The sequence below is a fragment of the Schistosoma haematobium genome, chromosome 2 (assembly GCF_000699445.3).
Source record: "Schistosoma haematobium chromosome 2, whole genome shotgun sequence".
Taxonomy (NCBI): Eukaryota; Metazoa; Platyhelminthes; class Trematoda; order Strigeidida; family Schistosomatidae; genus Schistosoma; species Schistosoma haematobium.
Genome location: NC_067197.1, coordinates 14,801,281 through 14,827,761, shown reverse-complemented (window position 1 = coordinate 14,827,761; position 26,481 = coordinate 14,801,281). Strand labels below are relative to the sequence as shown.

The window sequence follows — 26,481 nt, the reverse complement described above, 5'->3', positions numbered from 1 at the left end:
GTAGGGCTTCACTCACCTTTAATGGATTATATATATATATATATATATATATATATATATATATATATATATATATATATATATATATATATATATATATAGAAAGAGTAAATTCTGTAAACTTGGGTTACATATTAGATTTGATAGCAGTGAAATATTACAATATATATCCAAATGTCACAATAAACAAAATAGCGCAAATTACTCAACTAATCGGTACCATGTACGCTATTATTTTCAAAATTGAGAGATCGTCCACATTTAGTAGTACTGTATGATAACAAACAATAATACAATGCATGTATGTGGAGTTCATTTAAACAAAATAAAAATAAGAGCAGAACCAGTCTGGATAAGTGGCATATGTATACATATCATTGAATAAACCGAAAACAATTTAAAGGTGAAGAATGAATTATTAAATAGGAGATTATTTTTATCATTGTTGTGATGGTAAAAAAACAAAATACACATGGACTGCTCGCACTATAATAAGTAATATTGTATGTACATGTATAAATTAAATTGATTATTGGTCAGTTAACTAAGCTGGAAAACATATTTACAACGTGAAAAAGAAATGTTTATTGGAGCATTTGGTTCTTCTGAGGTTGTAAAATCCTCGGATCGTCACATTGTTAATTAGAATATTTGACAGTTGAAGTGTTTTGTACCTCGCCGAAAAAGGGGTTGTCATTCACTTCAATATCCAATTTTTCGTGAGTAGGCTTTTCTGGGATAATTGTTTCTACTCCGCTACTGGTAGCAGAACTTCGTACTTCCTCAATCTCAAGGTTTATTTCCGGCTTGACATTTTGTGTTTTATCTTTATTTTGTGAATGAATACAGTTAGGATGCTTTGCTAGCCAAGCAGAGTGGAATTTGTGCCACTTGGAAGGCGAATAGTTTCGACAAGTCTGAAACAGGAATATTAAAATTAAATACTATCATGGACAAACAATGATCGGTATAGAACAAACAAGTTGTATTCCCAGATTAACATCACGAGCCTTTTTTATACATCATAGATTATGGTAAACTACGATAGGACAACTATTTGATCAGCAACATTGCTTATGTGAATTCTAACCTCAATTATATGACTCCAGAAATTGGATGCTCAAGGCTTTAAATACTTATTTTTCATAAGGGAATATACGTCTGAATACGCATCAAAAAACCGATACAAATATTGAGTGATAGCAGCTGTTTTCAAAAAGAATAATAACATGGCATTGTTTTACTTCAACTCACTCGTCTACGATATCGAATGAAAATCCCATAGGAACCGACGGACCAATTTATTTTGTGATTACGAGTAACTCTTGAATCCAAACGCTCAGTGAAATGCATGCAATCACTTGAAAATGTATCACGGAATAACTATGGAAAAGGAAAATAATTCATACAACTGTGTAAATAAACACGACTTTTGATTTAACTAGGTAGTTCAGAATAAAGATCTATGTAATTTTTACAAACAGTAAATATAGTACGCTTTCCAAGGGATTTGTCGACCTCTTTACACAACAAGTAACAGTATTCAGAATTAACTGTATACAAACTACTATGGTCAAACTAACCATTGTATATTTATTATAATTATTGATACTATGGGTTTATTTAAAATGAAGGATAAATGAACTGAGTATGATTAGTATACCATTGGATTTCATAATGCAATCATTCAATTGACACCTAAAATAAAGAACGGCTTTTTTAATCCTAACATTAACACAATCACAGTTTGCTAAGTACAATTTATCTAACTGCTATAATCTTTATGGAGATTTCCCACTTTAAAATGATTATACCTATGCACACAAAACAGAATAAAGAAGTAGAATTATATCAAAATAAATTTACCTCTTTATGTGTGAGATTATTTTTGAATACTCGGATCATGAACTCCCAAACATCTCGTTCAAAATTTGATGTGTTAGGAGACTTAAATTGTTCATTTGTTTCCGATTTGTTTGCTGAGATTGAATTCTTAACACCACTAGAGACTAAGCCTTGTGATAAAATCTAAAATTTAAAAAACCAAATCAGAAGTAAAGCAGTTTTAGTTGTTTTGATTATACATAAACAGTAGAATACTAACCCATCACCACAGTAAATAAATACACAGAAACCAACTTCGAGAACAGAAAGAGGTTAACAGACTTAATGATAAGTTGGTAATATTGATTAAGACTACTCCACATATTGACATTTGTTTATTGATTTGAACACATAAATATTGGTACGAAGGGGCACCGAATAGATATGCGCTGTGATACTCCCCGGGTGCCCAGACCGAAGCAGGACATATTGACAATATAACTGTCGAAACAATATCAAATTTGTTAAGAATAACTACATAGGTGGTGGTGTTTTGTGTTCAATTTACCGTACTTGTTAATTCTCTTATTACTTAGTATTCTTCGGACGTTACTTCACTTGACAAATGCCAAATCAGGACGTGGTTGAACATGAAAGTAATTATATTCTGAATAAACAAGAGTGAATGGAAGCAAGAATCACAATAGGGTTACTGCTGGTTCAAAGCCCGGGTAAACGAGGAGGGTTAAGCATGGGATCAGCAACCCCGCACCGTAGAAAATAACCTTGCTAAAAGAACGCTAACCACGGCCTATCCAAGCATCCGCTAGCGCCGATTGGTTAGGAAGTAGCTAGTCAGCGTGTTCCAACACAACCCTGCACGGAACATGCTTTAACCCAATCTATATCTCGCTAACATTTTACAACATTGTCAAGAAACTATATGCAACTAATTCGTGAAAACCTTTGAAAAAGGGATAAAGGCACTTTCAAAAACAGTTTACAAATAAGGTTAAGCAAATTATACATAGAATGGCGACAGTTAACAAACCTCTTCAGGTTGTATATCTCCGGTATCAACAAGTAGCTGTTGTCTTCTTTGAAGTGCATCATGCGTCAAAGCATTTACGCACCTACGAACATTCCGATATAGAAATACCGGTCGAATACGAGAACAGATACTATGTGGAACATAACCAATAGTCCATGAAAGATGAGTTGTAAGATAGTCATACCAGTGCCGGATTGAAAAATTCGATTTTAAATTTTCTCTGTGAAGACGAACCTCCCCATCTACGATGCCAGGATCATCCGAAGTAACTAATAATGAATGAGGATTAAGCTTTGTGTGACCGGAATAAGGAAAACATGAATCATAACTTTTCTCCCCTTCAAGTTTTGTTGAATGCATAGGTCTCATAAGACGGATAAGCATAGTAGATGTCTCCGAGAGTACCACCATTAGAAAACAATTTGGCCAGGAATTAGTATTACTGTTGGAAGTAACATTCGTATTATTTTGACTAGTACTGGATGGAAACGTTCCAGAACTAGATCCAACGTTGCAAGATCCATTAGCACCAGCAAAGGCGGAACAAATAGTCATAGCTTGAGAATGGTATGAACTTTCATTAGCTAACCTACACACACGAGTGTACAATGGACCACAAACGTTCCTACAGAGAAAAAGATTCAATCGTCTCAATTAAAAATAAACAGCTCACTAATATGGCAATATTCAATAAGCAACTAAAAGTTGTCCGTTCAACTTTCAGGTTACAGAATGCGGTTTACAAATTCATATAGAATTTTATTTAGGTTTGGTGGCAACTAATTACGAGTTCGTAGGTGTCATTACCAAGGTTTGATTTGATAATTTCGAATAAATTGAGCATTGGGTAGATTGCTATAAATAAAAATAATATATTTGTAATATCCCAATGAGTAGAAAAATTAGATTTTCTGACGTTTCGTGACTTAGTGTAAGTCACTTCTTCAGAGAATAAATAACCAAATTAAAATTAATCCAAGTTTAAATAGTACAACGGAACAACCACCAAATCGATTTTAAAAATATCAAAATATTGCAAAAAGGCTTTTCCAACTACAAAGAAAGGAGGGTAGCTGAGGCGTTCCATATAATGCTTAATCCTACTTCTCTCAATAGAAAGGTCTTACTATACATCCTACTTGGACCATCTATCCTAGCCATTCAGTCTGATCGTATTTACAATTTCACACTACCATATTACAAATTTAAACTCTATCCTTTCTTACCATAAAGGTCACACAAGTTTTCATTCTTAAACAATGCACATATACATACACACAAATTTACATACATATCACTTATAAATCACCTTGACAGAAATGACATGACATCAACTTGTTCAGACCTGTTTTTTGATTGATCAAATATTATTCTTGCACTGTTCCGTTGTACTATTTAAACTTGGATTAATTTTAATTTGGTTATTTATTCTCTGAAGAAGTGACTTACACTAAGTCACGAAACGTCAGAAAATCTAATTTTTCTACTCATTGGGATATTACAAATATATTATTTTATTTATAATTACGAGTTCACTCAGTATTGTGGAATATGCCTCATATATGAAGAGTAATTCGTACGTACTGGGCTCCTCGAGTCTCAACATGTCCAGTTAATCTTGAACTCATACAACACGACATCTGATGAGTACTTAAGAATTTTAGCAACAACAACATTAAGGTTATGTGAACAGTAAAACATTCAAGGTACTTCAGAATCAGCTTTAATATGCATTGTCAGTAAGTAAAAACTCCCGGTTCATATAAATAAAAGTAGATCGAAACGTTTTAGATGATCAGATGACAGAATAATAATAATCTTTATTACACTCCTCCGTAAATCTATCATGTTCTGAACAAACTTGAAGCCAGAATGATCAGATGACAAATAAACCACTCTAACCTTACGAGTTACTTTGCATGCCTTTATGTATTTGTCTTTGTCAATCCTGTTAATGGTATTTTATCTTTCCATATACGCGTGCTGTTTGGTATTTATGCATCTATCTGCCCCTCTTTGTCTGCGTGGACCATAAAAACTGAAACACAAAACTATCCGATGAGTTGGTTAGTACACAAATTTCAAAACTACGTTAGTATATTTACTTTCTCCATGTCTAGCAATACGAATATCTCTGAATTATATTCTCAATAACATTTCGCATTCAGCCTTGTTGCTTTGTTCAACGTGACAAATTTAAGAACGTGTAGGTTCAATCAGAACTATATTTCATCATTGGAATCGAATCCACTTCCACAACCGACGAATCAAATGTAAACAACGGTAAAACCAATTATCACAAATTAAATAGTCTATATAAGTTTTAAAGATCAGAAAAAGGAGTCCTAATAGAAAAATTAAACCCAGTAATTAAAAACCATTATTTTACATGTCTCTAACTGATTTTAGTAATCTAAATGAACAAACTGTTTGTAAGTTTCTGAATTGTAAATATTTCACCATTCTATGTCTTTCCATATTTTTAACTTCCGTGGTCAACTTACACAATTCACGTTATTTTTATTTAAACACATAAACATTGGTACAAGAAGGCACCAAATATATTTGCTGACTGTATAAACTCTACGTTATATCAATTAAAACTAGAAAAAAAATAACGCTCAAGCGTAAAAGAAAATTAAAGTATATTTAGTGAGCTAAAGTAAACTTACGAAAATTGAGGAAAATTTGAAGCAACACAAGTTGACTGAGAGTTTCGATCACTATATGATGAATTCCCAATCCAAGAACGATGTAAAGCAGTTAGTCGACGACTTAGTTCGTCACCACTTGCAAGTGCTTGCAATTGACGAACTATATTTATTATAAGACGATCCATTGTAAACCATGGATATGCATAAATGCTAAACATATCTCGTAATCGATCCTCAAATGTGTTGATATCTTCCCCTCCATCTAATAAATCTTTGACTAAATTAAGAGCGCGAGAGTAATATTGCGACGGTTCAGTACCACCTGTACATATTCACATAAATGATAGTTGTAACATCAATAATCAAATGAGAGAACATACGGAAAATTTGAAAGTATAAAATAGCAATGCTAAAAACTGGAGAAAAACTATGAACTCATTTGTACTATGGAGACTGACTTTGAGTCACAGTTCCAACCATTTATTGCGCTGTTTAAAGTAGCTTTTTATCTTATCCGAAGACTTTTTAGAACAAGTTCAGAAAATTTAAGATACATGTACTTGTTAAAACAGCCGAACAGAAAGGAGGTTGTATCTTTGATTTTTTTGTCATGTGTCTAAAATAACTTCCGTAAGCGGAAGAGGTCATTTAAATAGTGCAATCACTAGACATCTTACGGATATCGTACATAAGGTCAATATACTTTGCAATTTTTCGATGTGCATAATAAACAGCCAAGATCGTCTTCTGAAGTTGTTGCTTCAGAAACCTGATCTATGTGCTCAAGAGGAGGCGGTTGTTAATCTTCCTTTGCCCATTGTGACAGATATTCTTTAAGTGTATCATGAAATTTTGTCAAACTCTTTCCTTCAATTTACTGCATATCTTTTTTCGACTGTCTTTTTGATCAGTAATCTCATTTTAATTAACTGAGTGTTACTGATTTTTTTTCTTATTTGTTATCAGAATTTACTCATCACGTAACCACTTGTTTTTAGCTCTTCGGACTTTTGTTACATTCAATGTTACAGTTTGTTTGTACGAAAGGTATATATTAAAAAAATTATTCAGTCAATTGGATTTATTTACACCCTTGTGATACTATACTGATATATGATCATAGAAATTTCCAACTAAAATGTTTCATGTAAGTAATTTAAATCACTTTGTAATTATGATTTTAAATATTATAAGTTGTAAGCAGCTGATGAAAAATAAACAAGATACAATGAATTCATGTTATTCTGTTCAAACCTTTTTCTTGTCCTCTACAAGATGCTAAAGAAAACTATGTATGTAAAATGTATCGTATTTACCTGGAACCCATCTGTTTCTATCCTCAGTACAAGTAATTTAGTGATTTCACTACAAACAAGGAAGGTCTGAGAACTCCTAAGAATAATTGTAAGCAGCGTACATATATTTTTAGCTTAGGTAATATGTTTCACTCGGTCATAGACTGCTGAAGTTATTGAAACCTAAACGAATCTTCTGCAAACGAACTGTCGTTTTATCAGCCGTTTATTTATTAGAGCTGATTAAACGCTAAGGATAAACAGAATGGTCAATGAATTCGCGCATTAACGATCAATTACAGAACATTTCCTGTCTGAACACACAAATATCAAACAATTATTATTTTTATAGAAAAAATGAGTTTTGTTCACAGATAGATTCAGTTACATCATTCTAAAATAAGCGCACTACATGGGTCTAAATTAACAAAATTACGGAGAGCCAGATCGACTATATATGAATCAATAAAAACTTCAGACTATCGATGGAGGACGTGAGAACAAAGATAGAAGCTAACATAGCTTCAGATTACCACCTAGTTTTGGACAAGATAAAATCAAAGCTGAGGAAGCACTCAACAACTTGAGAAACATCATTACAAAAGATTAGTACAGTCTTCCTTCGAGATACTGATAAACTCAACAAATTCAAGATGGGTCTTAACAACAAGTTCCAAATCTTACAAGATCTACTCAAAGAGTAAACTACTATGGAGAACTTGATAGGGTTCAAAAAAGCACTAACTTCAACGTGTCAGAAAGTGCCAGGCCACAAGAAGCCTCATCATAAGATATAGATCTCTATCGAAATCCTGGATAGGACATAAGAAAAGAATGAGAAGACAGCAATAAACAACAGCCAAACAAGAGCAGAGAAAGCCAAAGCACAGACCGAATACAGAGAAACAAACATGAAAATAAAGATCTCTGACTCGAAATCCTGAAGTGAAAAGGAAAATAGCCAGATTAAACAATACATTGTGCCGGGAATCGAAGGCACACATTAAAAAAAATGAATAGTATCTAGTATCATGTTAAGCCCATGTGGGTTATTCTAGCTTCTGGCAAACTAGTTTATCCATTTTTCTTGAGTCACATTTTTACTTTGTTATCTATTTGCTTATTAACCTTGACTGTTTATATGAGCGTAGGCGTGTGCATTGTTCAATCTAATCAACACATCTGTAGTTGATTTTCGTCTGGCTATAAATACTGAGTCTCGCTTCATCAAAACGAGTTGGCTCACTCGCCTTCTCAGCTCCGCATTCTCGCTTCTTATTCGGAATATCTGTCTGGATGAACGAGTGTTTGAAATTTATCCAATGCAACCAGTTTTTAGTTTTTTATAACCGCCATCACACAAATGGGATTACCCCAGGTAGTATACAGAGTTAAATCGAAGACTTATGTTCATAGCATATTCATAGATTCATCCGAATCGAAGTCAGATCAACGGGTTACTAAAAACTAATACTGATGTCGTTCATTAAAAGTGATTTGTACGAAGGTTATTAACATTTTTATTGGATCTTGTCATTGATAATCGTCCCATACATGACAATTTATTCAACTGACTTCTCAAGGATTGCTCTGTCTGAAGACTCCCTTAAAGTACAAAATTAACGGTTTTATTTGATGAGAACAGATTAAATGCATAGTAACCATACAAGATTGTTGATTTTTCAACTAACCATAAAAAAGACTCATTTATCTCAACGACTACAATAAGGATGAAACAAGCAGACAAACGCATTATTTACTATGCTATTCAGACCATTAAAGAAATATTCCCAATTGAAAACCAAAAATGATGGTCTTAGCTGTCAACTGGCTAATATATTTTAAAATTCGTTTAAACATAGTGCACTAAATGTTCATTACCATCTGCCAAAATAATTTTCTGAAATATATATAATATAAACCTACCATGCCGGCGGAGTCGAAGCACTTCTGCAGCTTGCACGTGGTATTCATCCCGCTCTAATGTAAACTGTTGAGCGGCTACGGCACAGTAAGATCTTAAGTGATGTAGTCGACACAAAAGAAGATGATGTAGCCTAAGAAAAGAATACCTAAAAATAGCAGAAAATAAATCTCATCTTTATGGTTAGTAACTAAGCAATGTTAATAAATCAAAGACTCAACACAAAACGGCATTTGGCATTCCGACAAGTTCTAACAATGCGAAAGAATAACAACAACAATAAATCCTAGAATAGATAACTATCAAATAAGTAGTAGTTGAAAGCTTTTATATCCCTCTTCATATTTCATACATCTTAATATCAGTAACTCTTTATTTATCTAACAATCAAATTACAAGAATCAGCGTTCGCATTCCCGTCCAATAATAAGGGTCATATCAGGCTATTTTTTTAAATAAGACCGAAATAGTAGGGATTACGTACATCATCAAGAGGTTAAGCAGAACGCTGAACATAATAACTTCAATTTTTTTATAAGTTGTAAAAAGCGGTAAGCATACTCAGACGGACGTTGCATATTTTCGGACACTTGTTCACATGCAATCCCTTCATAAGATTCAACGTTCTTCTGTTTGCTTGTATTGAAGCTGCCAAAGGTAACCTCCCGAGAGAGGCGGTTTGGCGTTAATCGCGAACTGACTAATTTTTCTGAAGTATCCCGTTGGCTGGTTCGTGTGAACTTTAAGAGTTATCACATTAATGATATTAAAACACTGTGTGACCTGAATTAATAAAATTTATTGTATACTAACATGTTTCAAGGGATCCAAGACAAAACTGATGTTTATAAAATTCAGGGTCTCGGAGCAGTTCAAGAACTTGAATATTGCCTGCTTGGATCTTCCTATTGATATTTAAGACTGTAAGCGATCACTCCGGAATACAGGCACATCCAGCTGACCAGTCCGAAACAAGACGGAATGCGCGTCCTGCATTCCACTGCTACCCACCATTCATCTTTGCTTAAAATTAGGGGACTTTTGTGTGGTTTCCAATCAACACGTAAGCGCCTACAGATTCCAGGAGTAATAAGTAAATCGAGTCCAGTACATCCATAGACGCTGATAGAAGAGAAATAGAACCTAGTCCAACCTTATATAGGTACCTTATTACATTTGAAATTATTGTTAGGATAACGGATAAACAATTAACCATCTCTGAGTCTAATATAAGTAGCTTAAGGTCCACTTTCGGAAAGCAAACAGCTTTTATCAAACGACAGATAACCTCACCATAATTAACAAAAGCAATGAATAAACTACATACAAAATATAAAATTAAATTATGGGTGATTATGGTTATAACTCATGACATGCAAATTAAAAACATAATTACATAAGAAACTAACCAATGGTTGTTTCCATATAGTACAGAGTAGCATTCATTTTTAGGTAAACTAGCTATGTATGCAAGCTCCATATTACGAAGTTCATTTTCAGAATTATCTTGATTTATGTGAAAAGGCATAGAGTTACTCTGTATAGACAATTCTGGAAAAATTAAATCGTCTGATTTCAATTTTGAAGATAAACCATTAGTCTGGGCACCAAGTACCTCTGTCTGAATTTTTATATCATCTTTTCGTAACTGATCAAGTTCGGTGTGATTAAATATTGTTTGTTCAGTAGAGACTGGTTTTCGAGATTCGAGAAAACGCTTAGTTGACTTAGGTTGACGTACAGATCGAATACGACAATGTTCTTCATTTTCAATCAAATCATCTGCTGTCGGCTCGTCTTCATCCTCTTTTTGATTAATATCTTCATCTTCATCTTCATCATCTTCATCATCGGACATAGGGAAACGATTTGCCATAAAAATATCTTGTAATACAGTACGGATCTGTAGATGAAAGAAAATCAATTGTCGACGAATCTTAAATTAAGCTATCATTTAAAATAATGCGAAGACGTTTATGCAGCAACGGTAACTGATTTGTGACTTTCTTTTTACTAAAATCTCAACGAAATACGAACTCCAATATCCCTTACCCATAATCTCCACTGTATTAACAATTTTTCTGTGTAATAATGAAATATAAACACTATAGTTAATAATATCTCAATTATAGTAATTCTTATCCATTAACATTTCACGTCTATTTCACCGAATTTCTCGTACATCGAGGTTCAAACTTAACACAATTATTTTCTTCTTTAGAACACAATGAAATCTTGGTATGATAGAGTATAGAAAGTCCTACGTAAAATGTGTAGATGTTCAGCTTAGCATCAATAGAATAGTGTAACAAGCAGGACGGGATGTGAGAAATCCAACAGTAGGATCACTTTTTGAAAAAGTCGGTTAATCAATAGCATTATTTTTAAAATTCAAAAAAACTATGTAATACTGCTTTGACACCATCCAGAAAGCTTACAAGGCTGAAAACAAATCTGGATTTCAGAAAACATGCATAAAAGACCCAAAAGTTTTAGAGCGGTTGACCCTTGACAATTTATTGTACGGACAGACTGACAGGTCACTTGAAGATTAATCAGTGCTGGTACACAATACTAAAATTGATGGGGACTTCCTTTATAAATTTTACCTAGACACTCATTCTCAATTGAGTTGAGTCATTTTGAAATGCATTGGTTGGTTAATACAGACAAAAACAAATATAACGAGACGACATAACTAAGATAATAGAACGTCTAATTTTTTGTACAGAATATATTAGCAGAGTATTTATCGATGTTAAACTGAATCCAAACTACAAAAAGTTAACTCTAGGAAGCAATATGAGTACTATCGAAAGTTACGTACTTTGATATACCGGTAATACAATCAGGAAAATATACCAACTTTGGTATTGGGACGTATTAGCAGGCAATACATTGGGTTAGGGTATTTCCCATAAATGATTATTTTTGATGACACCGATTAGCCCACTTTTAGCTAATCCGAGCTAAAAGACAGATGAAGAAGACTCTACATATTCTTGTGTACAGATTATAAATTTACTAACAGTTTCTGCACTGTGATTGTTACTCCCCTTCAAACTCGTCTATTTGAAATATAATTTTGTTCTTGTTCAAACGTTTCCTGATTTGGAAGCTAGTCGAGTGAAGTAGTATCCGAAGAATACTAAGCAATGAGTAGTTGGGTTGTATAAAAATATCTTGAAAGTACGTTCAAAAATTTACTGGTTATGTAATACCGTATAAACATACCAAACATTTCATGGAACGCTTATCGTTTTTGCTTGCATTAGACTGCCTTTTAACATGATGAATGATCAAAGAGGCAGCATCTTCCAAAAGTGTATTCCTAACATCTGGTGGTGGATACACCAAAGTAAGATGAGCTGATTCATCTTCATTATTGCCTTCCAATACATTTGCTAACGCAGATCCCATAGTTCCTGGATTACTAATATCTCGCGAAATAAGGTTTCGTTGAGTAATCAGAGTAGAAATCATTTTGCCAACAGGATCTGAAGTAGAATGACATGATGGAATCTGGACGGAAAAATCAAGATAGATCAAAATAAATGAAAACAACTAATCGGAACTACTTAGATTATGCAGTAAAAAAAGCAAGTATTGGAAAGAAATGGAAAAGTTAACGATATTAGTGGAAGACAAATAGTTAAAAATTACTTGGATCTTAACAAATTGACTAACTTCTTAGACAAGTTGAATTCGAAAAAATCTCAAACCTTTTGATTATTTTTAAATCATCTTCAAATATTAGGGTTTTTACGTAAAAAACATAAAATTACATCGGTTTAATTAACAATATTTCTAACAAATTCAGAGAATGATACGTGCCAAACCAGGTTTCCTCTCATCCAAATGTACTAAGAAGATTAGAGTACGTTCAGAAAAATTTCAGTGTAGCTAAACTAAACGTGATGAAGACAATGATTAGCAGTTTGTATCGTACAGGGGGATTCAAATTCTTTAACTTGAGTTCTGGTAACGTCACTAGGTAATACGCTTCAAAATTAATTGATCACAATAAATTAAATCCACTCAATTAAAAAATAAATTTCCATTAGAGCGAGTTAACAATTCAGATTTATTTGGATTTTCTTTAACTGGTGAATAGATGATCAACATTAAGATTAACAAGTAGTGGTAGTGGCCTTAACAATCGATCTTTATTCTTTGAGCAAATGAGATTTGGAAATATTATGAGTATCTCGAATTGAGGACCCGAGCAGTAGGTGATATCCTCGGTTCATCTATGTCAACTGGCTTACTACTTACGTGTTACATAAAACTAATTGTTTCTTTTTTAAGTAACAAGGAGACCATGATAGATCTGAAGAGGTATAATTTAACTAAAAAGCTCACCTTATCATTACGTGCAATTGTCTCAATCTGACTAATCATAGTCTTACTACGAATGAATGGAGCATCTCGTTGCTTGAATGTTGCTCCTTGGTGGTCTAAAGAACGCAAGTAGTTGCGAGCATCCTGATCAGCCCAGGAACGTTGATAGTTGCGAATAGTTTCCCGCCACTCGGAGTCTTTCTGACGCATACGTTGTATGACTAACGGGAGAACAGTATTAGGACAATTTTTCAGGCCATATATTACATCTCCTGCTTTATCACCATAAACTCTGAATACCAACAGAAGTAGAGACATATTATATTATAAATGGAATCCTGAATAAAAAATGATAGATCAATCAGTCACTAGATGAGAAACATTACCATATTTAACACGGACTATCGACTAGATTCAATCAAGTACAATAGCTACTATCCATTTAACTGGAAATCGCAAACATGCACAAGCAATATCTGCCTAATAACTAATTCACTCTTGCATCGTTTTTCATACACTATCTCAAAGAGATAGGATATTTCAATTCGAAGAGTTGGAAACAATTACTTAACATGATAATTAACTTGAAAAGATTATTGGTTGCGTCGACTAAAACATTATATTGTAATAATGATCTTGGCAACAATAATAAAAATAAGGATTGATACCTGTGTATAGCTTTCTTCATTAAAACCGCAGATGTCCCGCCTAGTTTATCATCCAAATGGAATTGGTTAAGTTCCTCTTTACTCATTCTGTCCATACATCTTTTTACGACGACAAGATTCTGCATTGCAGCTCGATTGAGTTCGGTGACCATATCTACCTCATAACGTTCATCTTCTACTCGATACATATTTTCTTCATACTGGTTCTTCTTAGATGATACAAACTGAGAATCCTCAGAAGTAAGCGAAGAGAAACTGATATACGAATCATTCAAGACCTGCAATAAAAGATTAGATTCTTCTTTAGAAAAAATAAGACCATTACAAAACATCACAAAAAGAGAAAAATGACAGGTTTTCGGTACATTACATTGAGTAATCTCACTGAACTTTCATGTAAACAGAATTTCTTAGAATATTACAGCACTAAATGTGGAGGTCAATCTTATAAACTGAAATCATGTTAAGATCTGCGGACGAATAAAAAACTGTATGAAGATGGCGAAATTTGGAGAATGTGGTGCGAAATTCGCAAATAAGGCTGTCTTAAAAGTGACATTATAAAGCTAGTAATTGTGAGATTATATACAAGTGTAAATGCTGTAAGAAATGGTCTAATTTGCAAGGAATAATAATCTACCATAAATGCTTTGTACGTGAAGCGTATGAGCGGCTGATGAAAACTTAACAAATGAATTACTCTCCCGAAACTGTTGTTCGCGTTCTCTTCAAAACAAATGTTAATCAGTGGTCACAGAACTGCATATTATTGTAAGAGTTAACCACACTATTAAGCCATTTTGGTTGGAATGGGACTGTGTTTAAAACTACAGTTTAAAGTCTGAGAATTGAACATTCACGATTTCTTCACTAATTAGTACTCTGTATACTAAAATTATGATTTGGGAGATAAAATATATGCGTTACTTAACACAACGATTTGATTGACTACGATCTCCACCAGTTCACTCATGAAGAATTGCATTGACAATCTAACAAAAATTTTCCAAATTTTGGTATTTAATGCCGAACATATTAACACGAGTTGAAATGGCTTTAGCATTTAACTTACCATGAAACTACTATAAATGTTCCCAAACTCGTAACAATTGGCTTACCTCCTTTGCAACAGGACATTTCTGACGACCAGAACATTTGCTCTGTGGAAAATTCGATGGTAGCGCTCGATAGCTTACACCGCATGTTCGGAGTTTAGTAAAATCGAGATCCAGTCTTTTTTGGGATGCTTCACTGACAAGTGATATTAGTGAAGCAGGTGGTTGATTGTTCATGCTGTTCGGTGGGGCATCAGAACAGGTATGAGGATCGCATAAAAAACTACAGATATTATTTTTGTCACGATCTTGCTTGTCTCGACCAAAGCCATGGGTATGAGATTGAAGATGTCCAAATCCTTCTTGAGATGAATTACGTGATGACTAGATCACCCAAAAAAGAACCACAACCATAATCATGACCATAAAGTGACATTCACAGAAAAAATTGTGATATACGATTCTCACCAACATAGACTAAGTTGGTGGTTCAGTGGTAAAAGCATCAGGCTCAACAATTAGGTCGCAAGTTTGAATCCGGCTCTATTTACTTTGGTTTAGAAACCCAGATATTTAATTATGGTTGGCAGTAATTACGTCTAATGGTTTACTGATACGCTGTTCCTCATGTACATTAGATATGTGTACTAGAACGATGACTGTGCCGGTAATCAGTGCTAGTCAGAAACAGGTCGTAGTCTGCGCAAAGTTACAATAGACGGTCACCATTATCTGACCTGAGACCATTGGCCACTTAAACGTGTCTCTTCTGTGCCTAGACGCCCGATCTGAATATTCAAGTCTCCAGCTAGTATTACAATATCTACCTATCTGTAGAATAGTTGACCGATGGTAAAACCCATCCTTGATCGCATCTAGGCTGCAACCTGTCAGATTGTAGGCGATGACGAAAAAACATCAAATGCATGGTATATATTGTCGAGTGAATTAATGAAATTATATGACAGTTATTTTGAAACAAATCACTCCTAATCGCAATCGTACTGAGTATAATTTGAGGTTTTTCATCAAGCTCGTAAATCCGAAACGTAGGGGGAAAAACCTTTGAATTTTTCTTACCATGATAAAGTCACTGAAACGCTTCCAAACTTCTACATGTCTCAGGAATAGGGGATGAGTTGCTTCCAATAATTCATCGGCTGAAATTATCCGACGATTAAACAAACAAACATTTTGTAGGAAGGTTTGGTACGAACGATTCCCAACTGGACTGTCTGCATCTAAAGCATCTCGAATCTGGTGAGGAAATAAACTTACGACAATGACCTACCTTTTGTAACAGTGAAATACCGATTCCCGTGGTCAGTTGGTTTGCATCAACAACACTTACATCTCGAACTGACGAACGTGACTTTTTAGGTGGATTGAGAGACGGGACAACGTTTGGGAATATACTTTGTGTAGGAGCAAGTCGTTTCAACTTTTTGGCATCAGGATTCGCAGGACTTCCCTCCTGGCCTGGACGCTGTTTACACGAAGATAGTGCTAAGCTGATACCTTCAGAAACACGATTTATCAAGTGAGGCACTGGAACAGATGGATCTAATGCATCAGATCCACTAAGCTGTGAATAGCTGGAATTTTTCCTATTTATTATCGTCTCTGTCTATTATAAAAGGAAATTACTTAGGAAAGATAAAAACCTACAACAGCACTTGTGACACCAAATGATTCAGGTAGGAACTGACTAAATTCTTGAAGTAGATCTTCTTGACCGCCAAAAAGCTTGGCGACGTCCTGATAAACCTGTAATTCTGCCTGTTTGCGGCACATAGGGTCCGAATGACGTTGTTCCTTTTGATACCACTGTAAGATATCCAGGAAGCGTTTGTAAACATCAGGTATACCCTGGAAGCGATTCTAAATCAGTCCTGTTTAAGAAAACTTGGTATAATTTACCTTTATTTTATTTACGTACTGGAGAGCATGATGGAATGATTGAATTTGTTGATGCTGTTGATATACATGAGGAGAATGAGTTAAATTTGAAGCATTATGGGAGCTTCTAAGCATAACGTTAGGAAGGTTTTCCTGACAATCCGCTGGTAATAACTGTTGCTGACTCGATGAGTTAAAATTGGGATTGTCAGGTTGTATATTAGGAGTTAAAACATGTACTGGTGAAGCACTAGTTAACGGTAGGCTGTTCGATACAACCGGGACATAGGAGTTTTGACGACTAGCTGGTTCATGGTGGCTGCTAACTAAGCTTGTTAGACCTCCTGGTGGAGTCCATTCACTAGGTGCCTCAGTAATTTTCAGTAAAGCACAAATCCCTTTTACTGGAGTAACATTATCTGCCGAGGATATAGACAATGTTGTTCTCGAAGGGATAACAGTACAAGTAGGCTTGGCATTAAAAGACTGATGAGATGTGAGTGTATCCATTCGATACCCTTGAGGTATGAAAGTATTGAATCCAGTAATAAGATCAGGATGACCCTCAAACAATTCACGTACCCGACGAATAACAACCTCCGTCCCAATCCTTAAAACATAAATAATATCTTAGGAAACTTACGTTTGTGCTTTGAAATCACGCATAACATCAAGAAAGTCCATATAGATAGCCCCCTGGCCAGAAAACCTAGCCTTTACCTGGTCAAGGTAGGATAGAGCATCCTCAACCTTGAGGCACTTCATCACTGTTTACTACCAACTACAATAATAAGAATGAAAATTTCAACGACAGAGAAAAGTAAATAAACGAAATTCCATAAAAGATATTTTTATGTAGGGCGCTAAGCAAAAACGAACTCTACAGACCTTTTGATTTACGTAAATTATTTTTAGATGAATACGAATCCAACGAGAAGCTAATAAACAATACCTAATGTGCACACCGCTGAAGGTAAAGGCTTCGGATTTAGCCCTGAAATTTGCGAACAAGTGACTAAAAGGCTTAATATTACTACATTTCTTTAAACGACCTATGGCGTTTTGATAATCTTTGTATTGAAGCTTGGGTAAACGAGTGTGATTGATTTTTTTGTTAGTTGTTATCAATATCAGTGGTCATCCTTTGAATCCTCAGTAGTATCAGCACATTCTCTATTATTTTAGTCTTATTCATTTTCTGAACTGCATTTGCTATGATTAGTTGTGCACAACTATGTTACCATGTTACCTGTCTTACTTATTTCATGAATTTTTTTGCTATGCCCACGGGATGTGCCAATTTTTACAGACACAAATTACTATGAATTTTCATATCGCGAAACGCTGACCTGGACCACTTCACACTTTGAATGGAGAAACGAAATGTTTTTGAACACAAACAATATGCGACAATGGCTTGGTGGTTACAGCACTCGACACTGAACTACTAGGTAGCAGGTTAGAACCCTTTCCGACCTTCTCTGGGTTGTCAGACATCATTACTTATTATACAGCGACACTAAGTTAGATGCATATGTCTGTAATTTGTAAATGAGTTACATTATATCATATCGCAATAATAATTGGTTTGAAAATAGGTCTGCGCTAAGTTAACCATAATTGAACGGACTAACTAGGTTTCAACCAATAGATTCCGGGTTCAACACCCATATTGTCTGAATGAATTTAGGGAGTAGTTTAGTACTACTAGAATTTACATAGTTATTTAAAACGAAATACACAAATTTGCACGTAGTAAGTAACACCAAGTCGTCATCGATCTTGCGCCTTATTCCGGACAATATCCTCGATAATTCATTACTAGTCAAATGAACTTTGTTTTACATGTGTTGACGATTAATACAAGCACAATTTACTTACTGGGACTTGAGGTATTGTCTGTGAAAATCAGAAGTAACGTCCAGTCTGCCATACGAAAGTATGTAAAGAACGATTTGAAACTAAAAAACTGCATGGTAATCGTATCCAAATAATGAATTTTAACTTTTAGCTATTTGCAACTCGTGCCGATGAGATCTACGTTTCAAATTACCCTTTGAATAGTTCCTTGAAAACAAGATACCTCCCAGTTTAAGACCGAGAATACTACCGTGGTAAATTTACACTACCTAAATATTCATGCCCACTGACCGAAGTTACGATCACAACATAACCCGAGGTAGATAGTGATCAAACATCCCTGGAAGCCGATACTTTTTAGGAACAAATTGAGTCGGAATAAAATGGACAGTGTATAGCTACTGGGGATCACTCTAACTGAACAAATACTCCTGTTACTAATTCAGGGGAATGCGTCCGTAATACCCTAGACTCGACATGTTCGCAAAGATCAGTGAAGAAGCGAAATCCAAGCGATCAAATGACGAAAGGAGTTAACGCCAGTGTTTGACTGTATCTACCAACCACACAATAATTTCGTAACAAGTAGTGTGTCTCTAGTTGGAACTAAAAATTGTGCACAATTATCAAGTAATTACTATCGAATACTTATTCAAATAGTTGTAGATATCAGGATTAAGCACCTCAACAGAACAATGAACTGTACAGGACTTCAGAATAATATCAGTAGGGAACAGCTGCAGTGATATATCTGCAACACCAGTGGAACCTGAACAATTCAATGACACGACCCACTAACTATTTAATGAATTCTTCAAAGCCGTATGACTCGAAATGCATCACACCAGTCTACAGCAAACTCCGGTGATTTAAGGCGTTTGGTGCAACTAACAAAATTAAGATTTTATTATAAAAAGACCTCAAAATTAACAGAAAACCATGGTCCTGCAATTTTTTCAGAAAAGTAACTATAAACGAGCGTTATACCAAAATGCATCGATAAAGAACCATATAGTATAAAATTTCTTTCAAAGTTACGGATACGCATATGAATGACAACAAAGAGAACTGCGAGAATAGCTTACTTCATTTGAAGGTAGACCAAAGGAAGTTAGAGATAGCAGACAAATTACGGAAATGCCCCAAGGTAACACTTCAAACAAAACACACAAAACTAAGCCTCTTCGGGACAGTATTTGATAAGTCTCATTCAATAATTTTGCCTCATTCAAATATTTCGAATATTTGTGAGCGGAGTAGAAGAAGCTTTCGCTCAACGAGCCGCCGTATCCACTAGCAGTGGATCACGGAAGCCTCCAAGTAGGGAACTAAGTATATTTGACAATGAAAAGGAAAAATACAGTAAATCATAAAGATCTATTGTCCTTATTCCTCAATAATATGTCAAGTTTCCCCTTAAATGACTCTTGAGGAGTCTCATCGACGAGCTCAACCGGCAGCGAATTCCGTCATTTGACTACTCGTAAAGAGCAAAAAGTGTGCCTACAGTCCGTTCTGCTGTGTTGTGTCCCCAGTTTGTGAGTGTTTCCCCGAAGTGTTTTGTTGGGACTGAGCTTAAGTAGGTGTTTAAGGGGGAGTACCCAGAAGTGTTTGGGATTCTGTAGGTCATTAGAAAGTCACCTCTGAGAAGCCTATACTCTAGTGGGCGAAGGTTTATTGATTGAAGGCGCTCTTCACAAGTCCTGAATTTGATTTCCCGAACTAATTTCATGGATTGCCGTCAGATACGTTCCAATGTATTCTCATCTTTTTAGAGTAGGGGAAAGAACACTATATTTCCATACTCGAAACGGGGGCGAATAAAGCTGTTGAGGATTAAGTGGGAAGTTTCACTATCAAACTGGCCGAAAATGAGCCTCAATGTTAACAGTTCAAGGCTTGCTCGAGAGGCGTTTTCAGTACAGTTAACTTATGGCTCTAGATGATGTGGCACCAACACTTCTAGATCTTTTTCAACTTGGGATACCTCTAGAGAGGAGTTACCTAAGTTATATTTATGGCCTGTAACACGTCTCAGATGGACTATTTTACACTTTGAAGTCGAGTTAGATCTTCCTGAAGTGCCAGCTTATCATCTTGGTTACAAACTTCTCTTCCGAATTTCACCTCGTCAGAGCGAAGCAGTAGTTCAGGAGACACTTATATAGGAAGGTCATTTTTATAAGTTAAGGAAAGAAAAGCCCTCGGTACTGATATTTGGTGGGCTCCACTAAGTCATTCCATAATCTGAAGAAAAGGGAAGCTTACACTGTCGGTTATTTGGATTTGAAGTCACTTGATACCTAATAGTTTGAGCTTATTGATGAGGCATATATGATTGACCTTATCAAAAGCTTTGAAGAAGTCAAAGTATGTGACATCAACCTTCCTTTTGTGATCAAGGTTGGTTGTCCATCTGTCGACCGCGGTCAGCAGGTTGATTACACGAGGAGGATCGTTTCTGAAACCGAACTGCTGGAATGAAAAGAAGTTTATGGATGGTAAATAGTCACGTGGACTGTTACACAACACGCATTCCATGATTCTTGAGAGTATTGAGAGAAGTGCTACCGTTCGTTAGCTTGAAGGTTTGCTGCGTCGACCTGACTTAAAAGTTAGTGTAGTGTGAGCCAGTTTACAACAGTCTGGCACCGTGCCTCGACTTAGTAAATGTAAGAACATCACACTAAGCGGCTTTGTCAAGATTGAAGCTGCTTCACTCAGTATAACAGAATGGACCATATTTATGCCTGGAGAAAATTCCTTGTTTAGGTGATGTAGTTTCTGACACATCAAGTCAGTGCTTAGGTTCACTTCTGAGAGTTCTGTTTAGGTGCAGGTGAAGCTCTCGTCGATTTAGTTAGTATGAAATGGTTGTTTGGAAATACTTTTCTGTCAGAAGGTCGGCGACATCATTATCATTGCTAGTTGGACCATTAAGACCAGACAACTGGTAAACTATGGTTTTGGCTTATCGATAGGAGGCTGCATGACAGAATGAGGTTTTCGGACTGAAGAAAAGTTTATCGTCTAGCTTTATTTGATGCTTAAGCTCGCCTTACATTTCGCCCAGTTTTGCCTTTTGCGTCTTGGCATTCAAAGATTGTGATTCTTGGTGACTGTATTTTGCTTGTAATTTTTGGGAACCGTTTTTGGGACAGGCTGCTTTGTAGCACATAAGATCGTGTGCAGTACGAAACCTCAATGAGCATCCACATCACGTTAAGGATGAACTTCACAGTCCACATGCTGTACATTGATCTGTAAAGCTAAAACATCCGAACATTTGAAATTCCAGCGCCTGTTGTCAATAGGATGTTTCAGCTCGGTTTTACTGATAAAATCGAAAGGCTGGAAATCGTATTGTTAGTCGTGTTAGATCGTGTACTTTTCCTACATTTAGCTGGACGCCTGATTGCAGGAACTCCTAAGTTTTCTTGAGGCGTGATCGGGAAGTGATTAGTCGAAGATGGATAGGTGGCAAAGTATTGAGGTTGAAACAATTGTGCGAAAACCATGGTGAAGTGCTCAGGGTAATTCTGAGATCAAAACCTGTGTTCGAAACAAGTGTGAGAATATGATGGGCGATGGTGAAGACGAAAAATGCAAGGGGGGAAGATGATATGGAGTTCGTTCTAGAGTTGAAGTATATGAGTGTTTGTTTAAATGCAAGATGGAATGAAAATTTGAGTTGATTGAATTTAAACCTAGCATTTAATTTTAAAAATATGCATCATATGCCATGCATCCGTTTGTGAGAGTATATAATGCCACCTTTTACTATCTTGTTGAATGCATATAAATTTGCAGATCTGTCATCATTTCCATTCGTTTGTCCCAATCCATGTCGTCCCATGAAATTTTCATACCCGACGTTGTCCATTCCGACTTTGGCTTTACCATAGCTTACCATTCGGTTTTTACGGTTTTTCATATCGAAGCTTGTTTTAGTATATCATAAGTTTCTATACGGACCATTTTTATCCGTTTTATTCATTTTTAGTGTATTGTTTTTCCATGGTCGTAAATTTCTGCAAAAATTTGTTTAGCAACTTAGATCATTAATAAAAACACATGTAAGCGACCTAGGAGCTCTTTTGCTATCACCTGTGGTATACATTTTGACAAATACAAAGGTTGGTTCCACGAAGCATGCACATACCTTACAGCAGTTGCTTACTACAAACCTAGCAAGTCATATATCAGTCTGGTATGTGGCACATGCAACATGAATGCTGAGGATTTACTGAGCAACATCAAAATTCTCTTGACAGGTCTGCGAAAACATCAGCAGCAATCCTGATAAAAGGCAGTCTCGAAACGTATAGACACATAAAGACGCTCAGTAAAGTTTAGAGGGTCTTCAACAAAGTAATATTTATGGGACATGCCACAAAAATAATGAGGGTATGCTGAAACTTAGCAGCCGTGGTCTCATGGTCTCTTACTGTAGGCAGATGGACCCATACAAACAGGGTTATACAAGATCGAATGTCACCACTGAAAATGCTGAACAGCCCAGTTCACGTAAGAAAATCAGCTAGTGAATTGTCTGTGTAATCGACCTGCAGGATTGTCCAACCAGTCATCAGAGGGTAATTTTGATGCCGACGTGTCTTTTAACGGTACGGGTATGGGCCATCACGTGCATCTGTCTATAAATGTTAGTAAATGCATATAACCATATATACAGACCATATTCTGAGCGCAATAGGATCAGGAACATCCCTAAGGAATCTCATGAGACGATTTTTGCTGTAGTAATATTATTTTACAAGGTATCCCAGAAAACACGGACCTTGTTTATGCAGACTATGATCTTCTACAGTGGAAATTCATAAAGAAGTGCTTGAGGCTCAAGAATATATTGACTCTACAAGTGGTGTGATAAGCCAGGACGGACAGTGATTGTAGATCCCGGCTCGTGAAGATAACCTTCTTATCCTCTTATATGGCGATTGCCACTCTCGTAGCACTTCGCTCCAACAGACCTCGGTTACCAACTGGAATCCACCTGCATCCGGACAGGCCATATGATGCAAGGATGAAGCACAGAGGCAAACTGGAAGAAGGACAAAACGTAGGGGGACGAGGCTGTCAACTTAGAATACCCTGTGTATGTGGGTTGCCTGTCCATTCACATAATGCCCATTCAGATATACAGAACAAGGATGCCCACGCGTTTCAAATCGAAAGCACTAACTATCTGTATGCGAACCCCGCGACTGTGCCGAACAAAATGGATGAGTCGTGTGAACTAAGTAATGCTGGTAACACCTGTGTAAGATACAAAATACGGTCTGGAGTGAAGGACAGCTATCTGGATGAGTTAGATACGCGCCCTCGCCCGATTGAAACCAAAACAAAGTAATTGGGTAAGGTGACGGTTCTAAACAAATATAACCACTCAGCTGTCCAACAAATAACTGTTCAATTGATCAAATCTAAACAATCATCACAAATAAATGTTATTCTATCCTGTCTGGATAGATCACGTACAGATTCGTTCAAAAGGTAATAATTGGTCGCTCTATAACACAGAGTGTTTTCAATTCTGGAAGAGTGCTTCAATTCACAACCAAAATGCACAATTCCAGTCAACACAGGTCAAGCAATCAAAAGCAGGAACAAACCAAAATGGCTGCCGCCCAGACTTAGTATAAAGTAAAACAACATAAGTACAGTCCGGGAAGAAACACGGGTGATTAGTGAAGGTGTAGTAAAAACGAAAACTATAATAAATACAAATATTAACAATACAAATGTAGTCAAAAAGTTAACAATGTACAACTAAGAGGATCAATAGGAACAAGGTGCAAGTATATACATGGAGGGATTTTCAAAAACACACAAAGCATTCAAAATGGACCTTACAACCTGTGTGGTAGAAACACTTGAAACATGGGAATTACCAAGTACGGGTGACGAGCTAACAATAACCAGCATGCCTTTGATTATCAACAACAGGAAAACAAGAATGAGGCGGAGCATTGATCTGACGAGGTGAAATTCGGAAGAGAAGTTTGTAACCAAGATGATAAGCTGGCACTTCAGGAAGATCTAACTCGACTTCAAAGTGTAAAATAGTCCATCTGAGACGTGTTACAGGCCATAAATATAACTTAGGTAACTCCTCTCTAGAGGTATCCCAAGTTGAAAAAGATCTAGAAGTGTTGGTGCCACATCATCTAGAGCCATAAGTTAACTGTACTGAAAACGCCTCTCGAGCAAGCCTTGAACTGTTAACATTGAGGCTCATTTTCGGCCAGTTTGATAGTGAAACTTCCCACTTAATCCTCAACAGCTTTATTCGCCCCCGTTTCGAGTATGGAAATATAGTGTTCTTTCCCCTACTCTAAAAAGATGAGAATACATTGGAACGTATCTGACGGCAATCCATGAAATTAGTTCGGGAAATCAAATTCAGGACTTGTGAAGAGCGCCTTCAATCAATAAACCTTCGCCCACTAGAGTATAGGCTTCTCAGAGGTGACTTTCTAATGACCTACAGAATCCCAAACACTTCTGGGTACTCCCCCTTAAACACCTACTTAAGCTCAGTCCCAACAAAACACTTCGGGGAAACACTCACAAACTGGGGACACAACACAGCAGAACGGACTGTAGGCACACTTTTTGCTCTTTACGAGTAGTCAAATGACGGAATTCGCTGCCGGTTGAGCTCGTCGATGAGACTCCTCAAGAGTCATTTAAGGGGAAACTTGACATATTATTGAGGACTACCCCTGAAAATGCCACAGGTATTCTGAGTTTGATATCGTTTCAAACAGTTAGACTTTCTAATATGAATCCTACCTACCAAGTGCAATCGAAAGACAGGAGCGAGGAGGCTCGAAAATATATTTGATATGCTACCATATATTAATATCCGATTTCACTCTGTACACTATTACATAAATATACATGTATTTATCCTGGTGTAGTGAAAGAGTTTTTATTTTATTTATTTATTTATTTGTTTTATTTCATTTTTTTAGTTGCTGGTTAACTTCAGAGGTTGACATTCATTACACGATTATTATTATCATTGTTGGACCCTTTCACTAGGTGTTCATTTCTTTTCTCTCTCGTTTTTCCTTATAAGTAAATACTATTCTTAAGATTTCGAAGTTTGTTATTAAGACAATAACTTGTATCACACTTAAATCAACTTCTCAGACTTGTTTTATCTTCACTATGCATATATGACTCACAAATATTGATATTTGGTTATCCTTTTTACTTAATTGAGACTTTCATAGCACCACTCCAAACTATGACTGCACAAACATTTATCCTAGCATCGCATCCTTCTGCAATAATAAGGTATTTTTATTAAATATTTTCTATTTTATTTTACTAATTTAACGATACATACATAGTCGTTTATTGTTATTCTGTGTTCATAAACACGCCTATTAAACTATTTGTCTATTTCACGTCTCCTTTATTTCTATTCCCTTTTTTCTTTCTTTCCCTCTTTAAAATCAATCCAATATTCTTCTCAATTACATAAAACCTGATTTGTTATTCTTCTATTATTATTTTTATTCTCTTTTTCAATATGGCAAATATAATGCTAACATTATTGAAACTTGTGTAGTATTCCATTTTTAAAGAAACATGAAATAGTTTCTTCACAACACCTATGTACCATAAGATGTCTGTGAATAATAATAATGCATATATAGAGGATCGCCTGATCTAATCTGGCTAGCGATTGCAGGGTTGTTGAGCACGGCATTCCCACTCGTGATCTGATGAGGATGCATGACCGAGCGCCTTCAGCTAGATGAGCCCATTAAAACTAATGTGGTCGGCATCCAATGTCGAAAACTTAAAGAGCTATTTATTTTGGGGATTTATTTACCACTACACTTCAATATGGTTTACAGATTATTTCTCTTTCA

The 26,481-nt window shown here is 35.8% G+C and overlaps 1 protein-coding gene across 2 annotated transcripts; it reads right to left on the bottom strand.

Annotated features, from left to right (window-relative positions):
• Positions 1-107: 107 nt before the first annotated feature.
• Positions 108-19,705, bottom strand: SIN3B_1 (Paired amphipathic helix protein Sin3b). Of its 2 annotated transcripts, XM_051214418.1 has the most exons (17): positions 19,657-19,705; positions 17,355-17,492; positions 16,733-17,321; positions 16,481-16,693; positions 16,104-16,439; positions 15,893-16,069; positions 14,876-15,196; positions 13,758-14,035; positions 13,111-13,381; positions 11,983-12,270; positions 10,158-10,651; positions 8,751-8,896; positions 5,548-5,851; positions 2,876-3,500; positions 1,867-2,028; positions 1,255-1,383; positions 108-917 (listed from the first exon to the last, which is right to left on the bottom strand). In XM_051214418.1, exons 2-17 carry the CDS (start codon positions 17,474-17,476, stop codon positions 639-641), a joined length of 4,734 nt encoding a protein of 1,577 aa, XP_051067588.1. In that variant the 5' UTR covers positions 17,477-17,492; positions 19,657-19,705; the 3' UTR covers positions 108-638. The 2 variants fall into 2 exon arrangements, with proteins under 2 accessions (XP_051067588.1, XP_051067589.1); XM_051214419.1 differs by lacking the exons at positions 8,751-8,896; positions 10,158-10,651; positions 11,983-12,270; ... (7 more) ...; positions 17,355-17,492; positions 19,657-19,705 and having other exon boundaries at positions 2,876-3,730; positions 5,548-6,655.
• Between the last annotated feature and the right edge of the window lie 6,776 nt (positions 19,706-26,481).

Excerpts from the sequence above, each read along its gene's own strand:
- SIN3B_1 (XM_051214418.1), bottom strand. The coding sequence starts at position 17,476 with ATGAAGTGCCTCAAGGTTGAGGATGCTCTATCCTACCTTGACCAGGTA. Across the intron at positions 15,197-15,892 it reads GTTTCAGTGACTTTATCATG|TCATCACGTAATTCATCTCA; the intron begins GTAAGAAAAATT and ends TGGGTGATCTAG. Across the intron at positions 3,501-5,547 it reads TCAAATTTTCCTCAATTTTC|GAACGTTTGTGGTCCATTGT; the intron begins GTAAGTTTACTT and ends TTTTCTCTGTAG.